Raw genomic sequence first — 27,321 nt, 5'->3', positions numbered from 1 at the left:
GCCCCTCTCCGTGCTGGTAGGAAGGCAGCCCAGCCCTGAGAAAGGAGGACACCAAACCGCGCCTGTGAGCGCCCTGCTGCGGGCCACAGCGAGGGGCAGTGAAATCCGAGCCCTCACGCATGTGGCCGCTTGCCGGACGGTGCTCCCGCCACGGGGTGCGTGGCTGTGGGGCTGCCACGGCCCAGCAATGTTGCTGTGGACAGGGTCTGCTGGCAGGAGGGACCTGGAGCTAGGTCAGGGCGGCTCCGTGGCCTCAGGCCGTGCCCCACCGGAGACCCGAGCTGCATGGGACCTGTCCAGAGCCGGTCTGGGTGGTGCGGCTGCCCCCCGGGCGCTCGGGGGCCTGGCCACCCCACGGCACCCACCTCCCTGGGGCTCCCACACCTGAGCTGCAGGGTGTCCCCTGGGGAGGGACAACAGCCACCCTGCCTGCCACGCAGATCTGCGCCTTTGCGGGCAGCCCGCACCTGAGGAGGGCCTGGGCCGGACAGTAAGCCTGTCCTCCCTAATTTAGCCCCGCTGGCTCCCTCCTGCACCCCTTCCCATGCTGGCCCCCCAACTTTCCTCTCCCACCCCTCTCCTCAGGGAGTGTTAGGGGCTTCAAAGAGCCGGGAGCATGTGGAAGTGATTAGACCCGAAGAGGAGGCTGGCGGGAGCCTGTGCCCTGCGGCCACTGCGCTCAGACAGGCGGCCAGGCAACGAACGCCTGGGGCCGCTGGAGTCCTCACAGGAGGGGTAATTAACGGTGTCAGTGAGGTCAAGTCGGCGGTCAGGGAGGACACCTGTCTGTGCCTCTGTTCACAAGAGTGAGGTCCCGGCAAGCGGCATCCCCCAGGTCCACGCGGGTCCAGACCGGCTGCAGAATCGATGAGCCCAGGGTGGGGAGCTGCAGGCAGGGCGCGGTGGGGTCCCTTTCTGGAGAAAGGACGACAGAAGCACCCCGAGAGAAGCTCACACCTTTATTCCCGCTCAGGGTGGGGAGGGGTCCTGCAGCTGGCAGACAGGGCACCTCCAGGCTGGTGGCTCTCACCTCTTGCCGGCTGCAATGCCAACACCAAGATGACCCGAGGGCCCCGGGTCGGCAGGCAGCCCCTCCCTCCGCTGCTCCAAGATGACCCGAGGGCCTCCCCATCGGCAGGCAGCCCCTCCCTCCGCTGCACCCTGCCACGGTACCTGGCAGCTTCAGCCACTTGGGCACCTTGCCCAGATCCCTCTTGACCGGCTGGGCCGTCTCGGGGCGGGATTCAGGGAGCCCCACCGCCCCCGCCTCAGCCGTTGGCTCCAAGTCACGGGGTGCAGGGTCAGGGGCTGGCATCGGGGGCGGGGCCCCAGCAGCCCTGGGCATGCACCTGGGGGGCAGGAGGCCGAGATGCAGGAGGGCCGATGCGCTACAGCAGGGACTCGCCCCTCCCCACCGCGGGCACTCACCTGGCCACCAGCAAGTCAGCCGCAGACGGGGAGACGGTGCGTTCCAGCAGCCTGGGCTCCAGGAAGAGGCCTGCGGGACACCCAGCCCACCTCAGGCCATGGAGGGCCCCCCTCCCCCTGCTGCTGCTCTGCTCCGGGAGGGGACACGGCCTGGGAATAGGGTACTGGGCACACATCTCCCTCCCGGATCTCCTCCCCGCCCACCTGTTGGTTCCTCAGCTCCAAAGTGCACGAGGGCAGCAGGGAAGAGATCTGCCTGCAGGGAGAACAGAAGGGGGCTCGGGGCATCAGGTGGGCACCGTGGGCAGAGGCCGCAGCGGGTGGGCAGGGCGGGCTGCATCCACTTTCGTGGTGGCCTCTTGGGGGCTGCATGGGAAGCTAAGCGGCGCATACCGGGCCCAGGGCTCTGCGGACCAGGGCCACGCCCCAGCCAGGTCCCCACCGCAAGCGCAGTCCGCTGCCCTGCTCCCGGGAACTGCCCCCCACCCCGCCCGGCTCTACTGGGTCCCGCTGTGCCACCCCCCACCCCCAGCACGAGCCGGGCTGGCTGTGAGACCACAGGGGTCCCTCCGGGAGCCAGCCCCAACACCAGCAGGACGTTCTCGCGGCACATGCATTCAGCATTCCTGATGACCCAGGGGAACAGGCCTAGAAGCCCCCACCCTCAGCGGAGCCTGTAAGAGGCCGACGGGTCAGGGGAGACGAAAACAGATACACGGGACTGGTGTGGAGGAAGAGAACAGGCAGTGTTGCTCAGAGGACCCAGAGCGCGGGGGTCTGTGCAGCAGCTGGTGGGCTGCCGTCAGGGGGAGGGGGAGCCCCCATACCCGCTGAGCGGGGGCCCCTCAGCCAGCCCAGGCCCAGGCGTGGCGAGCGGGGGCTCTTGGAGCCAAGGCGCTTTGAAAGTCCTGGGCGGGGAGGTACCGGGTCAGCTACCTTTGAGTGTCCGCCACCCAGAACCCCAAAGCTCAGGCTCGAGGTCCCTGACTCAGCACCGGGCGGTCACCTGGAAGTGACCGGTGTGGAGCCCTGGCCACAGGGAGGGCACCGCACCGGGGCGCCCACACCCCGCCCTGGGCGTCCAGGAACTGCCTCTCCAGAGTCTCCTCCCACGGGGGGTAGTGGTGCAGGGCTCTCGCTCAGGTACAGGACAGGGATGGGTCAAACAGACCCTGACGTGCTCCCTGGAGGCAGGGGCTAACCTGAGGTGCAGATTCAGGGCCGCCCACAAAGGGGCCCCACGGTCTACCGCTCCGGTCTCTGTACCCGAGGACCATGGCTGCAAGCCCCAAAGCTGGCCAGAGGGTCCTGGTCCTCAGCCCTCAGTGGAAAGGGCAGCCACAGGTGAGAGCGCCCCCTCTGCTCTCCGGGAGGAAGTTTCAAAGGCCAAGCCTGGGGACGCCGAGACCAAGGCCAAAGACGGGGCTGATGTGAAGGCCCCATCACTCTGTCAGGACACCTGGGGTCACAGGGACAGCCTGTGGGGCTTACAGGGGGCTGCCCCAGGGCCCGGGAGGCACAGAAGCTGGGGGCGGGAGGGGGGGCAGAGACAACAGGGCTCCGAGCTTCCCCAGGAGCCCCAGCCTGACCGGACCCTGACTTGGCTGACCTCCCAGGCACCTGGACCGCTCTCGGCACATTCCCGTTTCACAAGACCCCGCCGGAACCCACCTGGCAGGACAGCCGGGGCCGTGGAGCTGAAGGCCCTGAAGGACCCCCTCTCACCCAGCTGGGAGTCCTTCGGGCCCTTGGGGCAACTCCTCCTGAACCCAGCCTCCCTGCCTCCCCGCTCAGCACCCACCAGAAGCATCCCACTCGCTTGCTCGCGTCTCTGTGATCCCAACCAGACAAAGGGTGAAGGGACAGCACAGAAGGCCGCTGTGACCGCCAGGAAGGAGTCTATGCCTCTGTTCAGGCTGAGGTCTACGCAGCTCACGGCACTCTTCAGGACCGGCTAAGGCTGCTACTCGGACCCTAAGCGAGGTGGTGGGAGAGGCGCCGGGGCCCAGGGCAGCACCAGGACTAAAGGAAGCCCATCTAATGGGCACTGGGGGCGCCTGTGCCTGCCAACCACAGCCCCCCCCCCCCCCACATCCTCCCAGGCCTCGTCCTCAGCCCCACCTCTCCCGGCACTCAGTGTCCTGGCCCAGTGGCCAAAAGGGGCAGCTGGGCCACCGTCCCTCTCACCTACCCCAAGCTGCCACTCTCTGGAGCTTGGGACCGGCCTCCCGGCAGCCTCCCAGGCAGCCAGCAGCCGGAGCACAGCCGTGCCAGGGACATGAAAGCCGGCGGCTTCCGCGCCCACGCCCGCTCACCCACACGAGGGAGGAAGGCTTCCTTCCCCAAGCCCTGCCAGCTCTCTGATGGCGGGCGGGCGGGGACGCCACCCCGCGCGGAGGCCCCCGCAGCTCCAGGCTGAGCTGACAGATGAAAGGAGACAGCTGCTGGTAGCAGGGGGCAGGGTGTCACCAGGAATCAGGCCGCTTGGACAGAACAGACAGCACCCCAGGGCTACTAATCGGGGTGCAGGCGGGGGGGGGGGGCGGGACCGGCGTTGGTCCCCCTCCATTCCAAAGCATCTCCTAAATTCAATGTTTATCAACAGGCTGGCCAGCGAGGGAGGGAGGGAAGGTGGGAGGGCGGGTTGGAGGAAGAGGCCCAGTGCCTCTGGGGCTCCCGGGGGCTGAGAAAGGGGAGCTGGGGTGGGGGGGGGCACAGCTCCCTGCTCCCGCCTGCCCTGACTTCACCCCGACTCCTTTCCGACTCCTTTCCTCGGAGAGCTTCCAGCCCCTGCCCCGCCCTCCTGACAATGGTGGCAGCCCCAGGCAGCAAGCACACCCCCTCGGCCCAACTCAGACCTCTGCAGGGCCTGCCAGCCACTTAACGAGGGCCGGCCTCTGTTACTAATTAAAATATCTGAAAAGACTTTGAAGAGGAAACCATTAGGCCAGAGGGCTGGGGAGGCCCCAGGCTACGCTCCCAGGGGCAAAGGGACGGGACATTCCTCCTGGCTCTGGAAGGCAGCCCAGCAGGGCACAGGATCAACACTCCTCACCTTACCTTCAGGAGCTCTGGGGGCCGTGGGGAGGGTCGGCCGAAGCAGACACCAGCTAGCGGGGAGGGCGCATCACGGCCCTGCCAGCAGAGGCAGGGAAGCAGGCCGGGCAGCCCGGTGCCACACTAGCCCCACAGCTGCCACCCCAGGGGACCTGCCACAGGCAGGTGAGGCCTCTGACCCTCCATCCGCTGCCCCCGCCAGCCCCTTCTCACCCAGACCCCGGGGCAGGATGCAGGCGGTCCCGGCTCGGGAAGGCTGGCAGCCAGCCGGGTAGGCCCATCCCCGCCAGGGCAGGAAGCGGGGGAGGCTGGAAAGGCCCGGCACCAGCTTCAGAGGCGCTCGTCTCCCTCTGGTGCCCCCCCTCAACGTCTACAGAGCCAGCCCGGCCACACCTGCACCCCTGGCCCCCCGCATCCCCGCCAGGGTGCCAGTACCTGAAAGAGGGTCAGCCTGTGGTCATCCAGGATGGTTTTTGGAGGAGTGATGACTGTGAAAAGATAAGTGTCTGGGCCCAGAGCCACCTCGCGCCCCCCCCATCCCCGGACCCCCACAGGAGGACAGGCCTGAGGGGGAGGGGCAGGCCCCGGGCCCATGGCCTTAGCTGGGGTATCTCCAAGGAGCCCCCTCAGCTTGTAGCCCTCTGCCCGCCTCTCTGCTACTACTACAACCCGGGCAAGGGGCTTGGGGGTGGGTGACCTAGGGCGGGCCCACCTACAAGGAGCCCCAGCCCCACACAACTCCCCGCGAAGCCCAGTGGTCTGACCCCTCCCTTGGGCGGGGTCTACCCAGACGCCCTTGGGAGGGGAGGTCAGGGAGAGGGGGCAGGGCAGGGGTGCTGAGGGGGCAAAAGCCAACCTCCCCTCGCCTTTCCCCTCTCCTCGGACTTGTCCTCAGACACCACCAGCGGGGCTTACACAGTAGGCGGGCTACTGCATGACCAGCCCAGCCCACCCCACGATGTTGTTTTCTAGAGGAAAATCTCTCCAAGCCCCAGCTGGGACGGGTCGGGGGTCACCAAGATCCGAATGTTGCCGGGACGTGTCCAGCAGGAGGACTCACACAAATAGAATGGCAGCTCAGGATTCCCCAGGTGGCTTCTCACGAAGTCCCGCAGATCCCCCACTGGAGGAGGGAGGACGGGATTAAGCCAAGAGGCCCCATGGGACGGGCACGGGCCGCGTTCTGGGACGGGACAAGCCACGTCCCGCTTCTGTGCAGAGCCCCCTACACCCCATGGGACGGGCAGCCCCGGGCAGCTCAGCCGCCTCCACCCCAGGGGTGAAAAGCCAAGCATGGTCCTTCCACAGGACTCTGAGACCCTCAGCCTGGCTAGGCCCCCACCCTGCTGCGGGAGCATCCCTCCCTTTCCCACTTACCCTGCCCACCACCTAATCCTGAGCTCTGCCCTATGGGGGCCCCGGGTACAAAGGTTTGGTTACACAGCATCCCAGGGACCGTGGGGGCCTGCCTGCCGCCCTCACTGACCTGGGCACAGGTCACCAAGGAGGTCGCTGACCTCATTCAGAACTGGCAGCGTTGCTGCCTTCCTTCCAGGGGAGCCGCAGCTCCAAGCCAGAGACTCCCACGTTAGGGGGGCGGGGGCCTACCCTTCCTCTGGGTACCCCTCCGTCACACCCGTGCCCTGAACAGGTGGGCGCGCGGGGGCACCACCAGGCTGGTGGTGGTACACATCCGACACGAGCTGGCCCCCCGGCCCCATGCCCACACCCCCAACACGCTCTGCAAGCTCACAGGCTGCCCCACAGACACAACCAACAACCCGGCAACGCCCGTCTCCCCCAAAGGCCCAGCAGCCGCAGTCCCATGGCCTGGAAGGAAGCCAGGCGGGACTCAGAGGGCCCCCCCCCCTCCCAGACACCCCAGTGGGGCCACTGACCTGTCTCATTAGGGCGGAAAAAGCCCTGCAGGATGTAGCGGTCAGGGAACAGGACCCTCAGGACCACCTGGGCCAGGACAAGGCAACTTGTCAGCAGGAACGGCCAAAGTCCCCATCGGCTGTACCCCGGGCCCACGATGGCCGGTCCCCCAACCCGGACCAGAAGACACCAGGCCCAGGGCAGGTGGAAGTGCCAGCCAGCACCCGCTCCCGGCTGTCCCCACCATGCTACTGGCCAGGGCTATGGCCTCAGCTCACTGTACCACGGGCTGCACACGAGGACTGGTCGAGCCCCACCACGCGCGTCTGTGAAAACACGTCAGCGTGTTTTCATCACGAACAGGGCTGACTGGTTACGAACCGTGGCCGTGCAAGCCTGCCATGAGGCGGTGACCACAGCCAGCGGCGGGGTCAGACGCCCCCCGAGCCCTTCTACGCACCTTGGGGTACCGCTCCAGCTTCTCCCTCTTCTGAGCCTCCCTGAAAGCCTTGGTCACTAAGGGCGCTTCCTCCAGGCGCTTCCTGCAGGGGGTGGCGAGTCTGCGTGTGAAGGTCGGGGGTCTCCCTGGCCAGCCAGCGAGGAGGACCCACACCCACCACCCCCGGGGCTCCGCGGGACCAGGAGGCGCCGACACAGCTGGGGCACACCCACCGCTCGCTCCTGAGCTGGGCCAGGCGCCTCCTCACGTCGTCCACGGTCACCTCGAAGAACTCATCCGGCAGCTCCGCAGGGCAAGCCTGGAGCAGCTCTCCCAGGTCCGGGTGGCACACCACGGGGTCCCGATCCACCGGCTGGGTGGGCAGAGGGCTCGGCTGCCGCAGGCCCCCAGGAGCCTGGTCTCCTGACTCCGTGGGGCCGGGTCACCCAGGCCCCACAGCTGGAGCCAAGCCCACACCCTCACCGGCCCCACCTGTCAGCCCGTGACCGGGGCCAGGTGTCCAGGACTGGAGACCCTCCTTCCATGCCTCCTGCTCAGGTACACTGACATGGAGACCCCCATTCACCAGCAGGGCACGCGGCCCTGGAGTCTTGGCTCAGCCAGGCCAGGCAGGCACCCTCACTGCCGGGGGGCCTGGGGGTTGGGGTGACAGGCTCCCCTGGTAGCTACTCGGCTCACTTCCCGTCTCTGTGGGAGCCCCAGCACCGAGAGGCCTCGGGAGCTGCCAGTTATCAGGGTCCCCCGAATAGAGAGCAAACTCAGGGAACAGCGCCCCGGGCGAGGCCACATCGGGGGCTCCACAAGAGGGCAGGGGAAGTGACAGCCCCCAAATTAGAGGTTTGGCAAAAACCTGCCAGCCACTGGCCACGTGGCCAGGCTGACCCCCCCTCCCCTCCCTAGGGGAGCAGCCCAGCCCACCCTCTGACCACCCTGGGGACGCAGAAAGGGACGGCATCACTCCTAATTGGCAGCAGCGACGATGGAAATTGCGAGGCAGGGCTCGCTTGGCCGGAGGCGCCTCCGGGTGGGTAATTGCCAGTGTGACCCCTCTCGGCGCCAAGGCGGCCTTGGAGCCGGGCCCGACCGAGCCGCGCAGGTCCCAGCCCTCTGGCCCTGCCCCTGTGGGGGAACCTCACCTCTTCTCCACACCCAGGCACGGGCCGGGCAGGCTCTAGGAGCACACCTCCCCAGAGGTCCCTCCTGAGAGCCCTCTACACGGTCCCGCCTGCCCCGAAGGCCAGACTCACCGCCCGGGGGACGACCACGCTCAGGCCAATCGAGGGCTAGGGCCGCCCAGCATCTGGGGACCAGCGCACCTGCTGGGCGTCTCCGGGGCTAACTCCCCGGCCACACGTGAGGACTGTCGGCCCGGGCAGTCTCAGGTCGAGTGCCCAGCGACGCCACGCCTCATGATACGGCTCTCCCCCGCTGAAGGGGGGGGGGAGGTGGGCTCTCACCAGGAAGCCCCCCCTGACCTTGAAGCACCGGGGCAGAGCAGCCAAGCAGGGCTGGCCAGAGCCTGGGTAGCAGGGCCCGTAGGTGGCTGGCTGAGGCCCCTGGGGGCTGCCCCTTCGCAGCCACAGGATCCTGTGCCACTGTGGGCAGTCTTCACCAGAGCTTTTTATAACAAGATGCCAGGCGCCAGGCTGCCCCCCACAGCCACGGCGCCTGCATTCCAGAAGGGCCAAGAGCCGGCCGGGGCGCCTGGGGCAGGGTGTTGGGGGGAGCGAGGGCAGGACGCGGATAGGCCTGAGCCAGGAACCGCCAGTGCACGAGCGCCAGGCCCCCAGGCACTCAAGCACGAAGCCTGCAGGCTGATGAGCAGCTCTAAGGCCACCGTGTCACAGTCTCTCCCTTGGAGGACCCAGCCCTGGGCATGAGTTGGCCCGAGCATCCAGCAGTCCGGGGCACCGAACGGAGTCTGAGCGCTTCCCCTGCGGAAAAGCCGGCCCCAGGGAGCCCTGCCCACTTGGGCCTCCCCTCCTCCTGGCACTTCCGGGGCACAGCCTGGGACAGCCAAAAGGACCGCAAGCCCCCGGCAGTGCCGATAAGCCCAAGGCCCACAGCACGCTCCTCAGACCGCTCCCAGGATGGGGGACACAGAGGACACCAGCCACTGGCTTCGTGCCGCTCAGGGGCCACTGGCTTTTGGTCAGAAAAGAAACCTGACAAAATCCCTCTCAGTGTTGGATTTACCCTTGATTCCTTCTCTTCTCCGGCGTCTCACTCTGCTCCGAAAACCTACCTGGTCAAGCAGAAGCCAAAAGCTGGGAACGAGCCACCCAGCAGAGCTCGGGGCCAGACCTCCTGAGTCTCAGGGCGGCCAGCATGTCCTGGCCCAGGAGGCCCTGGCCCACGAGAACGGACCAAAGTACGATCCCACTGTCAAATGATGGAGGGAGAAGCCGGGGGGCTTCGAATACCTCCCCTTGGCCTTCCCCAGGAGAGCACTTCCCCCGCAGACAGGAGGGGCCGGCGGGGACGGGGAGGCGCAGTGGGGCTGGGGAGGCCAGAGCGGGGCAGACTCCTGGCTGAGCCCTCGTCCTGCTCATGGCCGACGCTCGGCCAGCAAGCCGCCCTCCTCTGCTGTTCCCTGGTCCCAGCAGTTATACGCACGGCTCCCGTCCGAGGAGGGTTTACGGATGTTTCTAGACAGAGAGTCCAGCTCTGAGATGAGACATCCTCAGGGAGAAAGCGTACGTGGCGACAAGTGTGACGGGGGCTGTGGCCCTCACCTTCAGCACAGGGTGCCAAGCTCCCAGGCGCTGGCTGAGGGCCGTGGGGGCCAGGAGAAGCTGCTGGGGCCACAGGCTCGGGGGCTGAGAACAATGGAGCCCAGAACCTTCTCAGGAACCCTGACAGCTGGCCTTCAGGGCCCGAATCTCCAGGTCAGCTCCAGAGGCTGCGGGGGAGCCATGCAGAGGACAGCGGCTCCAAAGAGCATGACATCACTGGGCCCGGGTCACCCTTGCAGGGGTGCTGGTTGCCCACCTCCTGGGCCCAAGGCCTGGCCCGTCTTCCTCACCCCTACCCCTTATCCTGGAGGTGCCTGGGGAGGGGCCGGGCAGAACGGTGGGGGCACAGCCCGAGGGCCGAGGGTGTGTCCCGAGTGTGCGTGACAGATGGGACAACTGAGGTGCAGGTGTGACCCTGAGGGAGGAGGTGCCGACGCGCCCCAGCCCAGGGCTCTCCTGTCTGGCAAACGCAGGACCCGGCAGGTTCTAGGACTTGGCCTCCACCCAGGGTCCTACAGACAAGAGGACGTCCAGAAAAGGACAACGGAGGACAGGTCAGAGAACATAAAGCTGTCCGCACAGCCGCTAACGCTGGCCAGGCGCCCCTGCAGTGGGTGACCGCCCAGCTCCCCGGCCACACGGAAAGCGCCCTGCTTCGCCAGGACGGGTCGAGTGAGGGAGACTGCAGAGGGGGCCGAGGGGGCCTCGCCCACCCCCAGCCCCACGCCAGGCCCAGCGCGGCTGAAGGCCCAGCCCGGCACCAGGCATGGAGGGCCAGGCGGGCCGGGCGCCAGCCGCCAGCAGCTGCCTCCCCGGTGGCAGAGCGGCCACCACGCACACGGGTCCCCTCCTGTCGGAAGTGGCCTTGCCGCGGCTGAGGGTTCAGTTTCTTGACAGTAATTTTCCGGGACGCGATGACACACAGAGAAAAAATGTAAAAACTATTTGGGGGTGACCTCAACCCCAGATTTTCCAGCTTTCCCGCGAGGGCTCTTGGTTTTCTCCCCGCTCCCGGCCCAGACTGTCCTCTGACAATGGTCTTTGGTCAGAGGGAATGTGAAGCGTCTCCCCTTGAGGCTTGGAGCTTAAATGAATCCGTACACAGGGCCGCGGGCCAAACCTCCCGAGTTACTCACAGAGCCGGCGCCCTCCGCCCTCCGCAGGGCCGAGCCAGCGCAAGGCCAGGCCTGGTCCCGGCGGGGCTGCTCGAGGGAACCGCCGAGGACACCCGAGGCCGCGGGCAGGCGGTGCCTTCCCCGGGCCGCCCACCCTGAGCACAAGAAACGGGGGGACGGGCCGAGGCTCCCACACGCCCATGGCGTGACCAGACGCTCGCCACCGCGAAGGAGGCGCACGAACGCCCCTCAGTACGGAGATACACAAATGTAAGGTGTGGTGCGGGGTGCCCTCCGCCTCCCAGCTGCCCCTGGGAGGCCACACGGCCCGAGGTCAGCAGGTACAGGGGGGCGGACGCCCACGCGGTGGGGACACACGTGCCACGCCAGAGGACCGGGAACGGTCCCACAGAGAGCACCCCTCGGGTCCATTCAGGATGGGGGCCTGCCAACGAAGCCCCCCGGCCCATCCACAGAAGGCCACCTGGCCCTGCCGGAGCTCTGGGGACCAGGGCACCCCGCGTCCCCATTCCCCACTACGGTTCGAAGGCCGGCATCTCCCCCCCACATTCAGCTGTGGCAGAGACGGCTGGAGGGCCCTTGGCAGCCCTCGAAACCGCTGCAAGACTGGGCCAGCACCTTTCGGGCCGCCGCCCCATCTGCCGACCAACCTCAGCGGCGTTCCCGTTAAGGCCGCCGCTGTGCCTCTGGGGACAGCTGGGCCCCTGGGCTGCTGCCGGAGCCCGGGGCAGCCACAGCACCAAACGCACACGCCGGACGCAGGCTCGAACCGTGCCCTGGACCCACACGCGGGGGACAGTGGGGTGTGCTCAGGGGAGGACGCCAGGAGAGGCGCCCCAGCACCAGAGGAGGGGGGCCTGCTCGGACCCCCAGGCCCTGGCTGGGCTCCTCCCAGCCCCACGTGCTCTCGCTCAACCTGCCCATAAAGCAGGGGGCAGGGCCAGCCAGGGCCAGGGACGGCTGCCTGGAGACGCAGGTAGGAAGCCCCAAGGAGGCACCAAGGAAGCCCCAGGTCCGCCTCTGAGGGCGGAGAGTCAGGCAAGGGAAGACTGCTGCCAGCCGCCTGCCCTGCCCGGGGCATCGGGGCCTTTGATCTGAGACCCCCGGACCGGCTGGGGGTGGGGGGCGCCTGCTGGGATTGTGGCCCAGCCGTGCACAGGGCTGTGGGGCGGCCTCCTGGGCCGGCGGAAGGACTTCAAAGGACAGGCCAGGGGCCGCCGGGCAGCCCCAGCCTCTCCCCGAGCCCGGCTCTGATGGCCAGTAAAACTACCTTCTAATAATTAATGTTCTGACATCAAAGGCAAGAGCCGCCCGGGTCTGTAAACCATCCCAGTTCTCAGCCGAGGACCTGCCTATATTTTATCCTGTCTCTTCTGACTCTTTATTTAAATCCAAAACCACACACAGGCAAAACATTAATGGAAAACTTGGAAACTCGTTTTGATTACCAAAGTGTACCTTTGAAGTTCCCCCAAAAGTTCTGTTTTGTTCCCTTCTGTCCTCCCCCCCAGGGCTGACGTGGCCGGCCAGCCCTCCGGGTGTGGGGCTGTTAGTGACAGGAGGCACGAGGCGGGCGGGCAAGCCGTGGGGGACGCTCCACAATCAACCAGCTGCTGGGGCCCCCAGATCAAAGGCACACGCTGCTGGCGGCCAGGCGCACCCTGCCTGGGACCTCTCCTGCCTGGGGGCCCCAGGTTCAGTGCTTGGGGGTACACTGGGATCCTGTGCCCAGACAGTCACCCGCTACAGGACAGCATAAGCCAGCACCTGCCCCCTGCCCCCCAGGTGCCCACAGGGCCATGCGCGGCTTCGTAAGGGACCCAGAGAGCCAGGGCGTGCCTGGGCCGAGCCAGCCGTCCACAAGCCCCACTCACCAGTCCTCTGTGACTTCAGGATGGGAGAAAGGGACAGCCCGCCCTGGCCCCAGCGTCCAGCTCCCAAACCCAGAGATCCCCAGGAAGAGCAGGCCCACAGGGAGTCAGAACCCCAGGATGCGCTCACCCCAACCACACGGGTCTGCTTTCGGCCACTGATTCTGGGCCCAAGTCACAAAGGCCAGGAGAGCGGGGACTGCGGATGGGTTTCTAACACGGCCCAAATATCAGCACAAGGGCCGGGGCGGCAGCACCACCACCTCTCCAGGGTGGACGTCCATGAGCCTCGGGACTGGCTCGGCCCCCATCCACTCAGGTGAGCAAGCCCCAGCCTCCCGGCCCTCTGAAAGGACGCAGGCTCGATCCTGTGGCCGAGCCGGCCCCTGCCCACGACCCCCACAAGCACAGATGCCTCTGCCCCTCCGCCCTCCCCAGGTGTGCGGCCTGGAAGAACGACAAGGGCCCCAGAAGAGACAGGAATGCAGGTAGGGGTGCCAGGGCCCCATGATGCCCACGGGATGCTCTGCTTACGAACGACAGACACTACAAATGCTAACCCTCCACTGAAACGCTAACTCCCACCAACAGAGAAGCTAGCAGGGACGCAGAGCATCACAACTAGACGGGTCCCTGCAACACAAGGATGGCCCCGGCGGGGAATCAACCCCAAACCTCGCCAGGCGAACGCGCCGGAGGAGGAGGCCCGCCCCGCACACCGGCTAGCAGCAGCAGACCGAGGGGACTACCAGCGCCACAGCCGCCTGCGAGGCGGTACCAGCCAGGGCCCGGGGCCCAGGCAGAGGGTGTGGGACGACGGCTCCAAGGCACGCAGGGCGGGAGTGTCGGAAGCCCGCACACGGACAGAGAGGCCACCAGGCAGGTGGGCTCTCCCAGCTGTGACGCGGTCCCAGGGGCACAAGTTGGTCCAAACCCACCAGACCGAACATCTAAAACGGGCCCTCGGCGCAACTGATTCGAGGCCAAACAGAACCCGAACCACGGCTTCCCAGGAGAGCCGACCACGCGCCCTCCTGCCCGCCGGCCGTGGCCTGGGGCTCCTTACCGGCTCCGGCTCTGACCCGGGCTCCTGGCCAGGCCTCGACTTCTTCGGCTTGGAGGGGCCTCCCGGGCCGGAGAAGGACTTCGGCGGTTTGGCTGAGGGCGACGTCAGAGACCTGGCAGACCCGGACGAGCCCCCCAGTCGCCGTCCCCCACCTGAGAAAGGAACAAAGGGGGCGGGGGCAGGCTCCTTCGAGATCTGCTTCGCTGGAGCGTCCACGCGGCTGGCCCCCGAGGTGCCCACTTCATCCTGATGGCTCACGTCACCCTGGCTGAGCCCCACCGAATTCAGCGGGAGCAGAGGGCCGCCGGTGGCCTGGTCGGCCGACAGGGAGGGGGCCGGGCTCCCTGGGGTCTTGGTCCGGGAGACCCCAGGCTCCTGACTGCGTCGCTTCATGGCGAACCTGGGGGCGCAGACCCGGAAAGCAAGTGAAACGTCACACGGAGCCCTCCCTTTCCTGGGGCTCGCGGCCCTGACGGAGGTCCTCGGGCAAGGACCAAACCAGTTTCAGCGCCTTCCGCAGCTCCCACCCGGCTCGCCGTCCAGGGGCCACCACGCTGGCCGTCCACAGCGACAAGCCACTCCCCGTGGCACCAAGCCCCCCAGGTCCCCGGGCAGGACGAGCCAGCAGGCAGTGGCCTCAGATCAAGGGGAGAGGACCAAGGTGGGGCACATCTTCTCTTTCACTTTTCCACCTTTTCTTTCAGACCCCACTCTCTTCAGTGAACAAGACGGGAGGGCTCCCCCACCTGATGATGGCGCTGCCCCCGGTGAGACCTAGAGACTTGAGCGTCGTGCTCTGCAAGGAGGCTCTGCCGGTCACCTGTGAGGAGGAAGCAGGACTCGCTGACAGTGCTCACCCACCTGGCCGCCCAGACACGGGCACCGTGAGCCCCACCCGCCAAGCCCTCCTCACGCCAGCTCCCTCGGCCTGAGCACAGGCACCACGGGGGCCCCCAGCCAGACACCTGAGCACATGCTCACTGGTCCGCGGCCTGGGTGGGCAGGCTCAGGCCGGAGTCAGCCACATCCGGCCCGCCGACCCCCTCCGTGGGCTGACCCGACCACGACGGCCTCAACCCAGGCCCAGGTGCCCGGGGCCCTGTGGTCTGTCTCCTCTAGGGGAGGATGGGTCCCACCAGGTCCCTCCCACTAACAGCCCTGGGACCCCCGCCCTTCACGGCCCTGCGTCAGGGGGACCTCGAACTGGGATAAATAAACCCCAGCATCCTCCCAGGGCCCCTTGGGGACAGTGGCCACCCCGGGCCAGAAAAGGGCACTTGGCCAGGCTCAAAACAAAAAGCCCCTGTGAGGCAGGGGACTAAGCAGCAGGAGGGTGCCCCCGTCACGGACGGGCGGGTGGGGACGGGCAGGGCCCCGGAGCCGGGCTACGCCCGCACTATGCTGCCCTCGGTTTTGAAAAAGATCAAAACACGGAGCAAAGCAAATATTTATTAAAATGAAACCACTTTTGTGACTCTCGGGCTTTGAGAAACGCTGAGAAAACAAACAGGGCGTTGAGGAGGCTTGGGGAGCAGCCCGGGCGGCCCGTGGTTAGTGCCAGTGGAGCCGGCACTCCGCTTTTTTCCATGGAACACATCACGCTTTCAGAGGCCGTCTCCCCGCTCGCTGCTCTGAAGGCGGGTCTGAGAGAGTGAATTTTCCAGATTGGAAAGTGGGGCCGGGCCCGTGTGGTGACTTGGGGCCAGGCGGGTGGGGCCGGGCCGCTCACCTACCTCGTCCCGCATGTACACACAGACCGGGCTCGCCTCGCTCGGCTGCTCCAGGCACTCCCTGCGGGGTGGGGGGGGGGGCAACGGAGACGTCACAGGCCAGCCGCAGGCACACCCGGTGCCCTCAGACGGCGCCCCCTGGGCACCCGGGCAGGACCCCGGGGCCAGGCCCACCCTGGCCACCTCGGGGCCACCAGGAGGAGGCGGCCAACGCCTGGCGGGGAGCCACCGGCCCAAAGGGCGTGGGGGTGTTTCCCAGCCTCGCAGCCCAGAGCAGCACCAGCCACCTCCCAGACAAGCCTCAGATCACGGTCAGCTGAGCAGGTCAACGACGAGAAAGGATCCCAGAGCCCTGGGAAGCGATCCTCTAAGAGGACTGCTGACCCCAGAGCCCCGGGAGCAGCTCAGGGCCTGCACCCACTAAGTGGACTCCAAGGAGAGAGGCCAGGCCCCCGAGGCCATGAGCAAAGGCACGCTGCCCCCTCTGCCCAGACCCCCGGGGCAAGCGTGACCTCGGGCCGGGCCGTGAGGCGGGAGGACAGGGAGGGGCCTCCCTGTGGAGCACACCCACTGGCCACAGCCCAGCGGTCACACCGCACAGGGCTGGGCTCACAACAGCCACTGAAACCACAGTCACCAAAAAGCTGTGAAGGTGAAGACCAGGGCAGGGCACGGGTGCTGGCGCACAGGGCGATACAGGCGCACCAGCCGCTGTCACACGCACAGGCTGGGCCAGGGCAACGCAGGGGCAAAGGCACCAGGTGTCCCCACCCCTCACCGCCGTCCTCCAGGTTGCCATGCCACCCTCCCCTCCATCCTCCCTCCTCTCCTCGAGGCCATGCTCACCGGTAAGATGGCAGCGGGCACCCACCTGCACCAGACCGAGCCACTGACGTAAACGGGACCCGCACACGGGAGGGAACAGGCCCCAGGAAGCACAGCTGCACGCGCTCACAGGACAGCAGGACACACACATGCTGCCCCCACCCCCCCACCCCCCCCACGCACCTGTGCACCACCACCTGTGCTAGGGGCCCTGTGCTGACCGGGGAGGTCAGGGGGCAAGCGGGCAGGCTGAGGCCTGGCTTTGGAGCCCTCCCACTGCAGGCGGCAAAGCGCGTCTCCTACACGTCACTGAAATAAGCCCTCACAGACACCCACTGGAGACCACGCCTGCGGTGTCCTGTCCAGGCCCTCTCCCATGAGAAGGGCGAGTCGGAGGGGCAGGGCCCGCCAGAGCGGGAGGCCTGGGATGACGTCAGGCCAGGCTGCACGGCCCTACCAGGGCTCAGGGCTTCACATGCAGGCTCGGCCGAGACGACTCGGCAGCTGAGCTGGTGACCACAAGCAGCAGGGCCTCCAGCCGCACACGGACACTCTGAGCGCACGGCACGGCTGCCTAGGACCGTCCCCAAGACCCATGATCCCATCCTCTGGGTGGGTTTTTTCTCTCTGTTCCTCCTGTTTGCTTTCCTCTGCCTGTTGCCCAGAGCTGGGACCCACAGTCCAGAGCTAGATGTTGGGACCCCTGGAGGAGTCCCTGCACAAGCCTGACCAGCCCTCCCAACGTCCCCAAAGGAAGGTGGGAGGCCCATTAGCCCCCACGGAGTTCACCCGTGCTCTCCCCACACCCACAGCTGTGAAGAAGCTGGTCCCCAGAGGAGGCTGCCAGCCTCAACCAGAGTCACGCAGGGGGCTGGCCACAAAAGGTGTAATCTCACGTGCACAGCAGGGCCAGGGAGCACCCCTACAGACCTGGGACTGGCCCAAGACTCAGTGAGCCCAGGCCTCAGAAAAATATAGGACCCCAAAAGTGTCGGTGACGTCCCCCGGCCAGCTCATGCACTTTTCTTACTGAAGACAAGACAGGGAAAGCGAAGGGACCTCAGCCAAGGACGGTGCGTTCCAGCAAACCAGACCCCAGGGCCAGCAAGGGCGAGTGGGGACATGGGGTCCCGGACCACCTGGACTCAGAAAACTGGCCACACGCTGGCTGGGCCGACACCCACCAGGTCCGAGTGGGCCCTCGCTGCTCCTTCAGGAGCCCTGGCCAGGCATGCCGTCTCCAGGACCTTCCTCTGGCACCTGACGTTGTGGTGGGGACGGATGAGCGGAGCGGAACAGGAACGGTGCCCGGGGAAGGCCTGCTCATCTCTGTGCCCTCAAGGCCCCTGGACATCAAACGCCAGCCCGGCTTTGATGTGCAGCTCCTCCAGAGGGATCGGATTCCCATTCCCATGTGGGGATCTGACGGAGAGGCCAGTAGACGTGCCAGGGGAGGGGCGCCGTGACGGCTTCCAGACCCCCCGGGCCAATGAGCGGGGCTCTCCCTCCAGAACAGCAGGCGGGGGGTGGGGGGGGTGGTTGTTCCAGAGCAGCAGACCTCAGCAGCCCCAGGACTCTCTTGGAGGGAGCTGGGCCCCCGACCCAGGCAGCACTGTCATTCAAGGCCGGGCGTCACGCAGACCTTCCGCGGATGCCCGCCCGCCCCTCCTCGCACATCGCCTCGGTCGACAGGACGGCTCTAGCCCCTCGGAAGATCTGCAAAGCCGCTCCCGCTTGGGCCACGGGCCGGCGGGGAGGGCCGGGTGGGGCCGAGACACCGTTGCTACTGGCTTCACTCGCCACAAACATGCTGTCCCCACGGACACGGGATGTCTGTCCACCCAGGGCCAGCTCCTGGCAGGACGCCATGAGGGAGGCAAGCCAGACATCCGGACCCTTCTATTTACATCACCTATTTGGGACTGACAGAACTGTGACTTCAGACTCGGCTGCCACGAGGAGGCAAGGCCACATCCCGAGGGGCCGGGCCACTCGTATCCCAACACGGAGATGAGGTCAGGGCCGCAGGGAGCCGCGGGGCCCCCTCCTCCAGGGCAGACCGAGCAGGGTCAGTTTCAAGAGGGAAGTTTCCTTTTCTTCCCAAGGAAAGATGGGGGACGGTGCCCCAGAGCTCTGAACGAACACCCCGGCATCCACACCTCTGGCCACCCGCAAGCTCTGGGGCATGGCTCATGCACCCCCTCAGTGTGACCGCAGGCTGGTCCCCAAACTCGCGGGCAGCCCCTCTCGAGGATGCTCGAGGCCCTGCTGCTTTGACCAGTCAGACGCAGCACAGAGACAGAGCCACGGACTGGAGCAGGGGACACGGGGCACCAGGACAGAGCCCCTCTCCTGGTGGCCCTCCCTGCAGCACGTGCCCAAGGAGGAGGTGGGGGGAGGGCCGGTCAGGCCAAGCAGAGGCGGCGGCGGCGACCAGGCCCACGTGGGCACTAAGCACGGACACGGCCGCAGCCGTAGGAAGGCCGGTCCAAGTGTGAGACGCGCCAGATGTCAAAGTTCTCCATCCAACAAAGAATGTAAAAATGTCTCATTTTCCCGTTAATCACATGTTCAAAGCACAGTACTTTGGGCACACTGAGTCAAGTCCGCCATAATCCTGAAATTAATTTCACCTGTTCTTTTGATGTGGCTACCAGAAAAGTCTGAATTACCTCTGCAGCCCACACGTGTGGCACATGTGGCACGTCCCGTGGCCGGTTAGGTGATCCAGATGCTGGCGGTCAGGGCAGAGCCACCGTGCACAGGAGCCACGACCTGACCCACAGTGGACCCAGGACGCGCACTCACCTGACGGCTCCCTGCCAAGCCTGTCGCTCAGAGGCTTACCTCCTCCTGAAAAACCCGCTTCCCGCTCATCCTGTCCCGTGAAGATTTGGAATTCCCAGAGCTGCCTGCCCCCCCCCGCCCCCGCCAGCACGGGAGCTGCCGTGAGTCCTGGCGCGTCGTCCCCGCTGCGCGAGGATCCATCCCGGGACCACGCACACATCCGCACCAGCGGTGTCCCACAGCGGCAGGTGCAGCCCCTGCAAGGCCCTAGCTCGGCCCCACCAAGCCCCGCCAATCAGGCATGGGGCCGTGACTGTGGCCACAGATGCCACCTGCCCTCCCTTCTGTGGACCCTGCTCCGTGGTTAGTGGCGCCAGCTTCCCAGGAAAGCACGAGCGGAGAAGCGCCCGCCCTGCCTGGAGCCGGTGGGACACAGACGGGGCAGCAGCCGCACGGCTGGGGCAAGGGTGCCGGGAGGAAACTTCTAGAGATGTTACGGTACCTTTGTAAGCAGCACGTAGAGGAGGCAAATTGCTCTGCTCCCACTCACACACTTTCACGGACACCCCGCGGCCAACTGAAGCGACCTGAGGGGCCCAGCTCCTCCTGACGCCACCCAGCTTCTCCCAAGAGCGGTCTCCACTCCCCTGTTCCGCTCCTCACACTCCATCAACAGCTGACCCCACCGGCCAGTGCTGAAAGGCCAGTCCCAGAACCCTCGGCACCCTCCACCGGTACCCTGTCTAGTTCCAGCCACCACCGGCCGGGGGACCAGATCCTACGCATTGCCGCAGGGGACAGAATCCGTCGCAGGGGACTGGGGTCTTTTGGAAACACCGGTTTCCAGGTTTCCGACGCTGTTCGGTTTTATTTGCACGTAAGTACTGCAGTCTCCTCTGGAGGCAGGTCCTCACGGCAGGGCGACCCGGCTGCCCAACTCTGAGCTACTCCTCGCCGCCAGCCCCAGCCTCGAGGGCAGGGAGCCGGTGCGTCCCTCCGTCAGGCGGGACCCTTGGCGCGCGTGTCCAGCTCCTCCCGGGTGGACCCTGCCTGCCCTTCGGTGCGGTGGCCTCGGCAGCGTCCTCAGAGCATGTGCAAGGGGAGACCGTGCGACCTTTCAGGCCTAGACACCGCTTGGTTCCATCCACGCCTCTGATATTCTGACAGATAATTCTAGGATAAACACTTTTCCTGCAGCAGGTGAAGGCACCGGTCAGCCGCCCTCCTGGTGGTGCTGCCGGGAGCCTGGGGCCTTTCCGCGGGCCTGCGGTGTCCCTTCCTCCGGCTCCAGTGCTCACAGCGGAGCATCGCAGTCTGGAAATGCAGCGTCCGGTCCTGGCACCGTTTTCCACTGCACTGCCACGATCCCCCCCTCCCCCCGCCTCCCTCTTCTCTTTCCCGGAGCCAGCTGCCTGGGCCCCAGATCTACCTCTGCCTGTCCCATCCTGACGCTCAGCCGCCTGGCTCTGTCTCTTCCTCCCGCAGGGGAGGTGAGCTCCCTCCCGAGCCTTGGCCAAAACGGCCAGGACCCTGTACCCTCAATTCCAGGGGTGGCCGCCGACCAGCCCCGCCCCGCCGAGCCTCAGGCAACTGAGCAGGATGGTGGGTGCTCAGACCCACGAGCTTCCTCACGCGCAACAAGGATTGTGGCCGCTTGAGCCACGGTTGCGGCTGACCCATACGCCTCCCTACCTGCTTCCAAGGGCTCCTCCTGGTCTCTGCACTTGCCTGTTCAACCGCACCCAGCTCTCGTTCCACCTGCCTCTCCGTCCTGAGAACGCGAACAGAGGCTGTCGCTCTGTCCCTGCAGTTCACGGTCTCCTCCTCATACGCCAGAGGCTTGCTCAGACATCTGGGCTCCGAGGGCCAGTGCAGTCGGCTGTCAGTGCCCAGGCAGTGATCCAGGGAGCCACCCACACCCCCTACAGTGGGAGCTGCGAGTGTTCAGGGGGGTCATGCTCCTGCAACAGCCTGAACGGTGAGGGCACCCCCGTCCAGAGAGCCCTGAGGCTCCACACCCGGGACCACCTCCAGGGCCAGCAGCATAAAGCGGAAGGCAGCTAAGGCCCCATGGCTCCTTACACCTCATCTACCACCTGCCTTCCCACTCTAGCCTCCTTGCCCAGCCATGGTCCGCCTCACCCATGACCCAGTGCTGCCATCGCCCGGGCTCTGAGTGATGCCTTTGTAAAATCCTCTCCTATCGTTTCAGTTGCCTTTTGGGAGGGAGAATGACACCTGTATTCCAGGCATTCTTCCTGTTCCTTGTTCCTGCCACAGGGCCTTTGCACTTAATGTCCCCTAGACCCAGAGGGCTCCCTCCAAGATCCTGGTACAGCTGCTCCTGAGACCTCCCCCGCCACCCAGAAAATGCTGCCCCACCACGTCCCAAGGTGCCCTGCCTCCTCCTTTTGCGAAGTCTTCCTGTGGCTCTGCAGGACTGCCTGTTAGCTCCTCACAGAGGTCAGCTCTGCGAGGCCAGGCCCCGGCTCCCTGCTCCAGCCCCGCCCGGCCTGAGCCGGACGAATGAAAGGACAAAGGAGAGACAGATGCGGAGGCCTCATCTTCCCAGCAGCACGGAGCAGCAGCAGAGAGGGCAGATGCCGGCGGCACAGGGCTCTGAGCTGCAGAAGCACCCCCGCCCCCTTGGGAAAGCAAGACGGCAGGCACCACGGGCGGCACAGTGAGGCGGCCCGCGGACTGCCGTCGGGCGTGCCACGTGCCTCTACTACCAAAGACCCCCCGAGCAGGGGCTCCCCAGGAGCGCCTGCGGAGGACGTCGAGGCTGGCTGGAGGGGAGACAGGCCCGGCCGCAGGGGCCCAGGCCCGTAGGAGCGGAGGGGAGCCCCCTGCTCTCGGCACAGCCGCCCCCACGGCCCCGTGGGAAGAAGGTCCGACACAGGAGACACGGGAAGAGGAAGCCCGCACGGGACCACGTCGGCGGGGAGCAGGAGTCCGGGTGCGGTGACGGCAGGGGCGGCAGGCACTGCAGTCAGACTAGATGGGCTTTCCTAGGCGACCCCGTCCCCGTGCGGGCCCGGAGTCCCCTCTGCCGCACAGACAAACCTCGGGGCCAGGCCCTGCTCTCCCGTCCTCACACTGCCCCTGACGGCAAGCAACTTGTCCGGGGCCACACAGTGACCACTGCGCCCTCCCACGGTCCCTTCTATGCCGCGGGCCAAGACCTTCAAAAGAGCACAAAGACTTCCATGCCAAAATGAAAGACAGAAAAGTAAAATGCTACCACGTTGACGCATTCAGGACTAAGATTTAAACCATTAATTACCAGATGGAAACTGACACCTGTCAAATATCATTAACGGTTTCTTTTCAAACGTGACCCATTTTCCTAAGGAAGTTTTATACCTAAAGCCTCTGTCCACCGAGGAGCCCAGAAGCTCCCTGTTCCCCTCACCGCTCACCAAGCCCCCCACAAGGACAGAAGCATGGCTTTGTCTTCCGGGAGGGCAAGGCGCCACTGTCATGACAGGAAGCCCAGGAAAAAGGATGAGCTGTGGCGGCCAGCACCTGCTGGGGGCAGCTGATGAAGGCGGCCCCCTTATCTCAAACCCGTCCTCTCAGCAAGATCGGAGAGCCCTAAAGGCACACCCTCCGGCCACGGCGAACCTCGGGCTGTGGCTCCAGACCAGCCCCGCCGACCCAGCAGCAGCCTCGCCATAGAGGGCAGAGCCCAGAACCTGCTCGCTGACGCTCACCTGGTCTGTGCAAAATGGTTGAGAAGCTCCCAGAGCGTCTGGCCTGAATAGAAAGTGTCTTGCAATCTGGAGCCATCATCCAGCTGCAGAGCGATGCGAACCTGAGGGGTGCAGATTGGGAAACCGAGTCAGGAAGAGAAGCAGCCGCCCAGGGCACAGGTCAGAGAGCACACACCTCTCCTTCGGGGCCCCGGGATCCCATGGGCGGCAGGACGCGGACTCCTGGGGGTAAGGAAGCGCTGTCCCCCCCGCACACCCCACACACGTTCGTCGCTGTGTCTTCAGTCGTCACAGTTTGGGTTAACTTGTTCCGCAGAGACAAACGACAGGCGTGTTACGTCTTCTGAGCGTTTTTCACAAACGAACACACTGTTCTTGAAGCTCCGTGTGTAACAACTGTTGTGCCGAGTGGGGACGTAAGTCTACAGCCCCAGAAGACACTCCTTTCGGGTCCTTCCGCTGAGTGACAGACACACCGGAGGACACGTGCGCAGAGCCGGGGCGAGCATGTGTCCCTACGCCCACGAGCACCTCCCTGAGGCCCGTCTGTCACGGTGAGTGCTGGGTGCCCAGGCCCGCTTCCCTGCCACTTTGGCCAAGACACTCTTTTCTTCAAGCGCGCCTTTACATGGAGTCCCGGTAACAGAGGACGAGCCGCTCTGTGTGAAAGCGCGAGAGAAGCTCCCCACCACCCCTGGCAGCCCCAAGGAATGCCCAAGGGAAGTCAGGGTTCCTTCCATGTGAAAAGAGGGGTGTTGGGGCCGGTCCCCGCCGCCCGACTCCTGATGGGCTCCGGAGTGCTAACTGATGTCCGCAGGCCCGAGCCGCCTTGTCTCTCGACAGGGATGAACCACCTCCCCTGCGGTGTCTGGGGGGCTTGCAGAGATACACCAGCACTGTGGTTATTGTTTCCACCCACGATAACTGTGCTGTCTTCTGCTCAATCTCTAGGTCCTAAGTAATTGATCTGGTAGGAAGCAGGAGGCCACGGTCCAAGACTGGGGCTGTGGTCCCAGCAAGGCCTGTGAGGAGGCCCAGGGTGAAGCCTGAGCCCCTGGGCCACGTGTGCTCCCGCCAGAAGCGAGGCTGCACCACGTCCACAGGAAACCGCAGGCTCCGAGGTGCTTGGCTGACATCACAGGTAGGCCCCCCCCATCAAAGATCAATTCAGAGCAGAGACCGAAAGACTCGTTTCCAATCAACCACCGACCCTGAGAAAGTGGTGAGGGTGTGAGGACGCGAGCCTCGCCCGGCACATCCCTCCATTCACCGCCCCCTCCCCCAATCACTGCAACAGCTCGTCCCACCCGTTCAGCCTGCTACAGCATCCTGTCGTCCCAACAGCCTGGACTCGAGAGCCACAGGCAGCGCTGCCGGGCCCCTCCAGGGGAGCCACCTACCATGTTCTCGGGCCCCTCGCGGCTCCGGGAGACAGGCACCATCTCCAGCTTGGCGTTATTCGGCAGGTTGGCAAATCTCCACTGGAGAGAGAGGTCAAGAACATTCCTCTGAAACCTGCAAAACAGGCCACAGCTCACGGGCTGCCCTGCAGATCCTAATACAGCCCAGCTTGCACACGGTGCCCAGCACAGCCCTGCTGGGAGCAGGGACTAAGCCGAGCGGTGTTCGCGTCCACGTGGCGATTCCCCAGCCAGTGCCCCCAAGGCTGCAGGAACACAGGTACAGCCTGCCAGCTTGCAGAGACAGAGTGGATGCCTGTCTGCAGCGGATCTTTCAAAGGAAAGGAAAAGTAGACACTGACTCAGCTTTGAGCTAACAAGGACAGAGCAAGAGGGAGAAACCAGAAATGGGTCACCCTCGTGGACAGACCAGGGGGCGCCCCAGCCCCCTCCCCAGGCCTGAAGCAGCAGCAGGCCCAGAAGATGCAGAAAATAAAAATGCACCCCGGAGCTACTGAGGGGTGTATGTGCCTAGCTCTGCTCGAGAAAGTTCTAACCTGCTTCGGGCAGGTCGGGGAAACCAGAAAGAGCTCGAAGCTCTGTGAGTGGATGCCAGGGCACAGCCCAGAGCCTGGAGCAGGGCCCTGGGATTCTCAGTGGCAGCACAGGCTCTCCTCTGTCCGAGGTGAGGACAGCCACACCAAGACAAGTCACTAAGGGGAGAAGTTCCTCAGGTGGGACAGAAACCCACAGGCCACCAAGGAAGGGTGCTGATTCCTTTGTTGTTTTAGACCACTTGAGGGGCGCCTGGGTGGCTCAGTCGGTTAAGCGTCCAACTTCGGCTCAAGTCATGATCTTGCGGTTCGTGAGTTCAAGCCCCGCATCGAGCTCTGGCTGACAGCTCGGAGCCTGGAGCCTGTTTCAGATTCTGTGTCTCCCTCTCTCTGACCCTCCCCTGTTCATGCTCTGTCTCTCTCTGTCTCAAAAATAAATAAACGTTAAAAAAAGATTTTTTTTTTAAATAAAAAAAAAAAATAGACCACTTGAGGACGTGCCAAGAGCCCTCTCCTTAGAAACACACCCGCACACTAAGACCCAGGCATGCAACTCCAGGGCACCGCGAGGCCACCAGGATCCACACAGTTGTTTGCGGGGGAAAGTTTGCAGGTTTGCCCACATCTTCACGACCACTTCCTCTTCCCTCAGAGCTCCACCAAGAACAGATACAAACAAACACACGGAAACCCTCCGCAGAGACCCCTAAAAAGACACATCCACATCCTAACCCCCAAAACCCATGAATGGGACCTTACTTGGAAATAGGAACTTTGCAGATAAAACTGAGTTAGGGATCTCGAGATGAGGTCATCCTGGATTTGGGTGGGCCCTAAATCCAATGACAAGTGTCCTTATAAGAGACAGAAGAGGAAAAGACACACGACACACAGGGAGAAGGCCACGTGAGGAGGAGGAAGAGGCCGAGTGCAGCCACAAACCAGGGAGCAGCTGGAGGCCCCGGAAGCTGGGACAGGGAAGGAAGCTGCTCTCTTAGAGCCTCAGAGGGAGTGTGGCCCTGCCCCACACCTGGATTTGGGGTTTCTGTGAGACAGTAGGTTTCTGCTGGTTTACACCCCCAGGCAGGGTCCTGGGAGGGGCGGATGGCCCGGACAGACCAGGACCGGACCCTAGCACACTCACTTCAGATCGTACTCGCTGGGGTTGAAGTTCTGCCGCTGGCATGTGTCCTCCAGAACCTAGGAGTCAGACGACAGGACTGTGAGCCACTGGGTCTGGCCTGGTGACTTGGTCGGCAGGCACAGAGTCCAACTCTTGATTAACTGGCTTCCAGGCCAAGCCTAGTACAAACCACATGAGGGACTGTCCACTCAACGCATCCACACGCCTCACCTGCAACCCGTGTTCACTCTCCCTCTCCTCACTGGGCCTGCCTTGTCACCCAGCTCCCGGGACAGCCTCCACCCTGGGTCTCCAACAGCCCACCTTCACAGACCTTTCCCTCCGCACTTTGGGACACTCGCCCCACGCAGAGAGAGTAAAGTTCAAATTTGGGCCCCACTGCCTGCAGTGCTTCACCGTCCTCTCCATGAGCCACCCGCACACACGGCCAGCGCAGGTGGGTCTTGGGGCGCCCGTCTGGCCCGGGAGATCCCCGCTTCCGGGCCCGGCAGACACACTGAGTTATTCGGGTCGGCTCAGACCGCCACCGCCCCACAATGGGGGCTCCTCCCGGCAGACCGTTGGGCGATCACTGGCCCCTGAACCGCGGGGCCCGATAAGCCTTTTTAATGCAACAGCTGCCCCGGAGGGAAGTGCAGCGAGTGACTCAGCAAATCAGTTTCCAGACGTCACGGCCGCACATCCAATGGACACCTGGCCGGAGGACGCCCCAGGATGGGGACACGGCTCGAGGCTCTGCGGCGGACTCGGAGGGGTGGAAGGACGTGCCTCCCCCCCCCCCCCCGCCCCCGACTCCAGGCAGCCTGACCCCGGCCCCCGCTGGGACCCGCGGAGTCCCGGAGGCAGGAGCCGGGGGCTGAAGGGGGCGGGCCCGCCGCGCCAGAAAGAAGCTCATTGGCCCCCCGAAGGCCCCGCCCCCGCAGGCCCCGCCCCCGCAGCGCTCCAGAGCCAACCGCAGGAGCGGACCCGGCGCCGCGCCCCCGCCGCCCGCCGCCACCGCCCGCCGCCGCCGCCGCCGCAGCCGCCGCCGCCGCACCTGCAGCAGCACGGTGCTCGGCGTCACCTTCACTGTGTGGCGCCGCCCGTTCGGAGCCAGTACCGACACCGCGGAGCCCCCGCCGCCTGCTGGGGCCGCCATCTTCCGCTCACGTGATCCGCCGCCGCCGGCTCGGCGTCAAACCACTTTATCGCCAACAGCCCGGACGCAGAGCCACGCGGCCGCGGGGCGGGGCCTGGGGGCGGGGCCTGCGCACGCTTCCGGGCCCGCCCCAGCGTCCGGGCTCCGCCCCTCGGCCCTGGCCCCGCCCCGACGCCGCCACAGAGCGCGGGAGCGCTCGGACACCGCGTGGCCCCGCGCGGGCACCCCAACGGGCGCAGCGTGGCTCTTGGGCCTGGCCCGGCCCTGCGGGCTGCGAGCTCGCCAGGCTTGGGCTCCCGGTCCCGCAGGGTCACCGCGCCCAGTCCGGCCTGGGCCTCGCTTGCCCTTCAACCCTGGCTCCTCCACCCCAGTGCCCGCCTACCTGCCCCCCTTCCT

General features: G+C 65.5%; 1 protein-coding gene across 16 annotated transcripts; it reads right to left on the bottom strand.

Moving 5' to 3' along the window:
* Positions 1-77: 77 nt before the first annotated feature.
* ASPSCR1 (ASPSCR1 tether for SLC2A4, UBX domain containing) lies at positions 78-27,022 on the bottom strand. 16 transcript variants are annotated; one of them, XM_053211515.1, is made up of 17 exons: positions 25,998-26,651; positions 25,788-25,843; positions 25,403-25,497; positions 24,090-24,204; positions 22,690-22,790; positions 15,365-15,422; positions 14,378-14,451; positions 13,632-14,031; positions 7,036-7,175; positions 6,824-6,905; positions 6,384-6,450; positions 5,546-5,608; positions 4,921-4,973; positions 1,633-1,684; positions 1,429-1,498; positions 1,174-1,349; positions 78-915 (listed from the first exon to the last, which is right to left on the bottom strand). In XM_053211515.1, exons 4-17 carry the CDS (start codon positions 24,129-24,131, stop codon positions 770-772), a joined length of 1,524 nt encoding a protein of 507 aa, XP_053067490.1. In that variant the 5' UTR covers positions 24,132-24,204; positions 25,403-25,497; positions 25,788-25,843; positions 25,998-26,651; the 3' UTR covers positions 78-769. The 16 variants fall into 16 exon arrangements, 15 of the variants coding, with proteins under 15 accessions (XP_053067490.1, XP_026908302.2, XP_053067491.1 ...); XM_027052501.2 differs by having other exon boundaries at positions 25,403-25,476; XM_053211516.1 differs by having other exon boundaries at positions 26,101-26,651.
* Between the last annotated feature and the right edge of the window lie 299 nt (positions 27,023-27,321).

Source organism: Acinonyx jubatus, chromosome E1 (genome assembly GCF_027475565.1).
Source record: "Acinonyx jubatus isolate Ajub_Pintada_27869175 chromosome E1, VMU_Ajub_asm_v1.0, whole genome shotgun sequence".
NCBI lineage: Eukaryota > Metazoa > Chordata > Mammalia > Carnivora > Felidae > Acinonyx > Acinonyx jubatus.
Note: the sequence above shows the minus strand (reverse complement) of the source record. Positions and strands in the feature narration are given on the sequence as shown.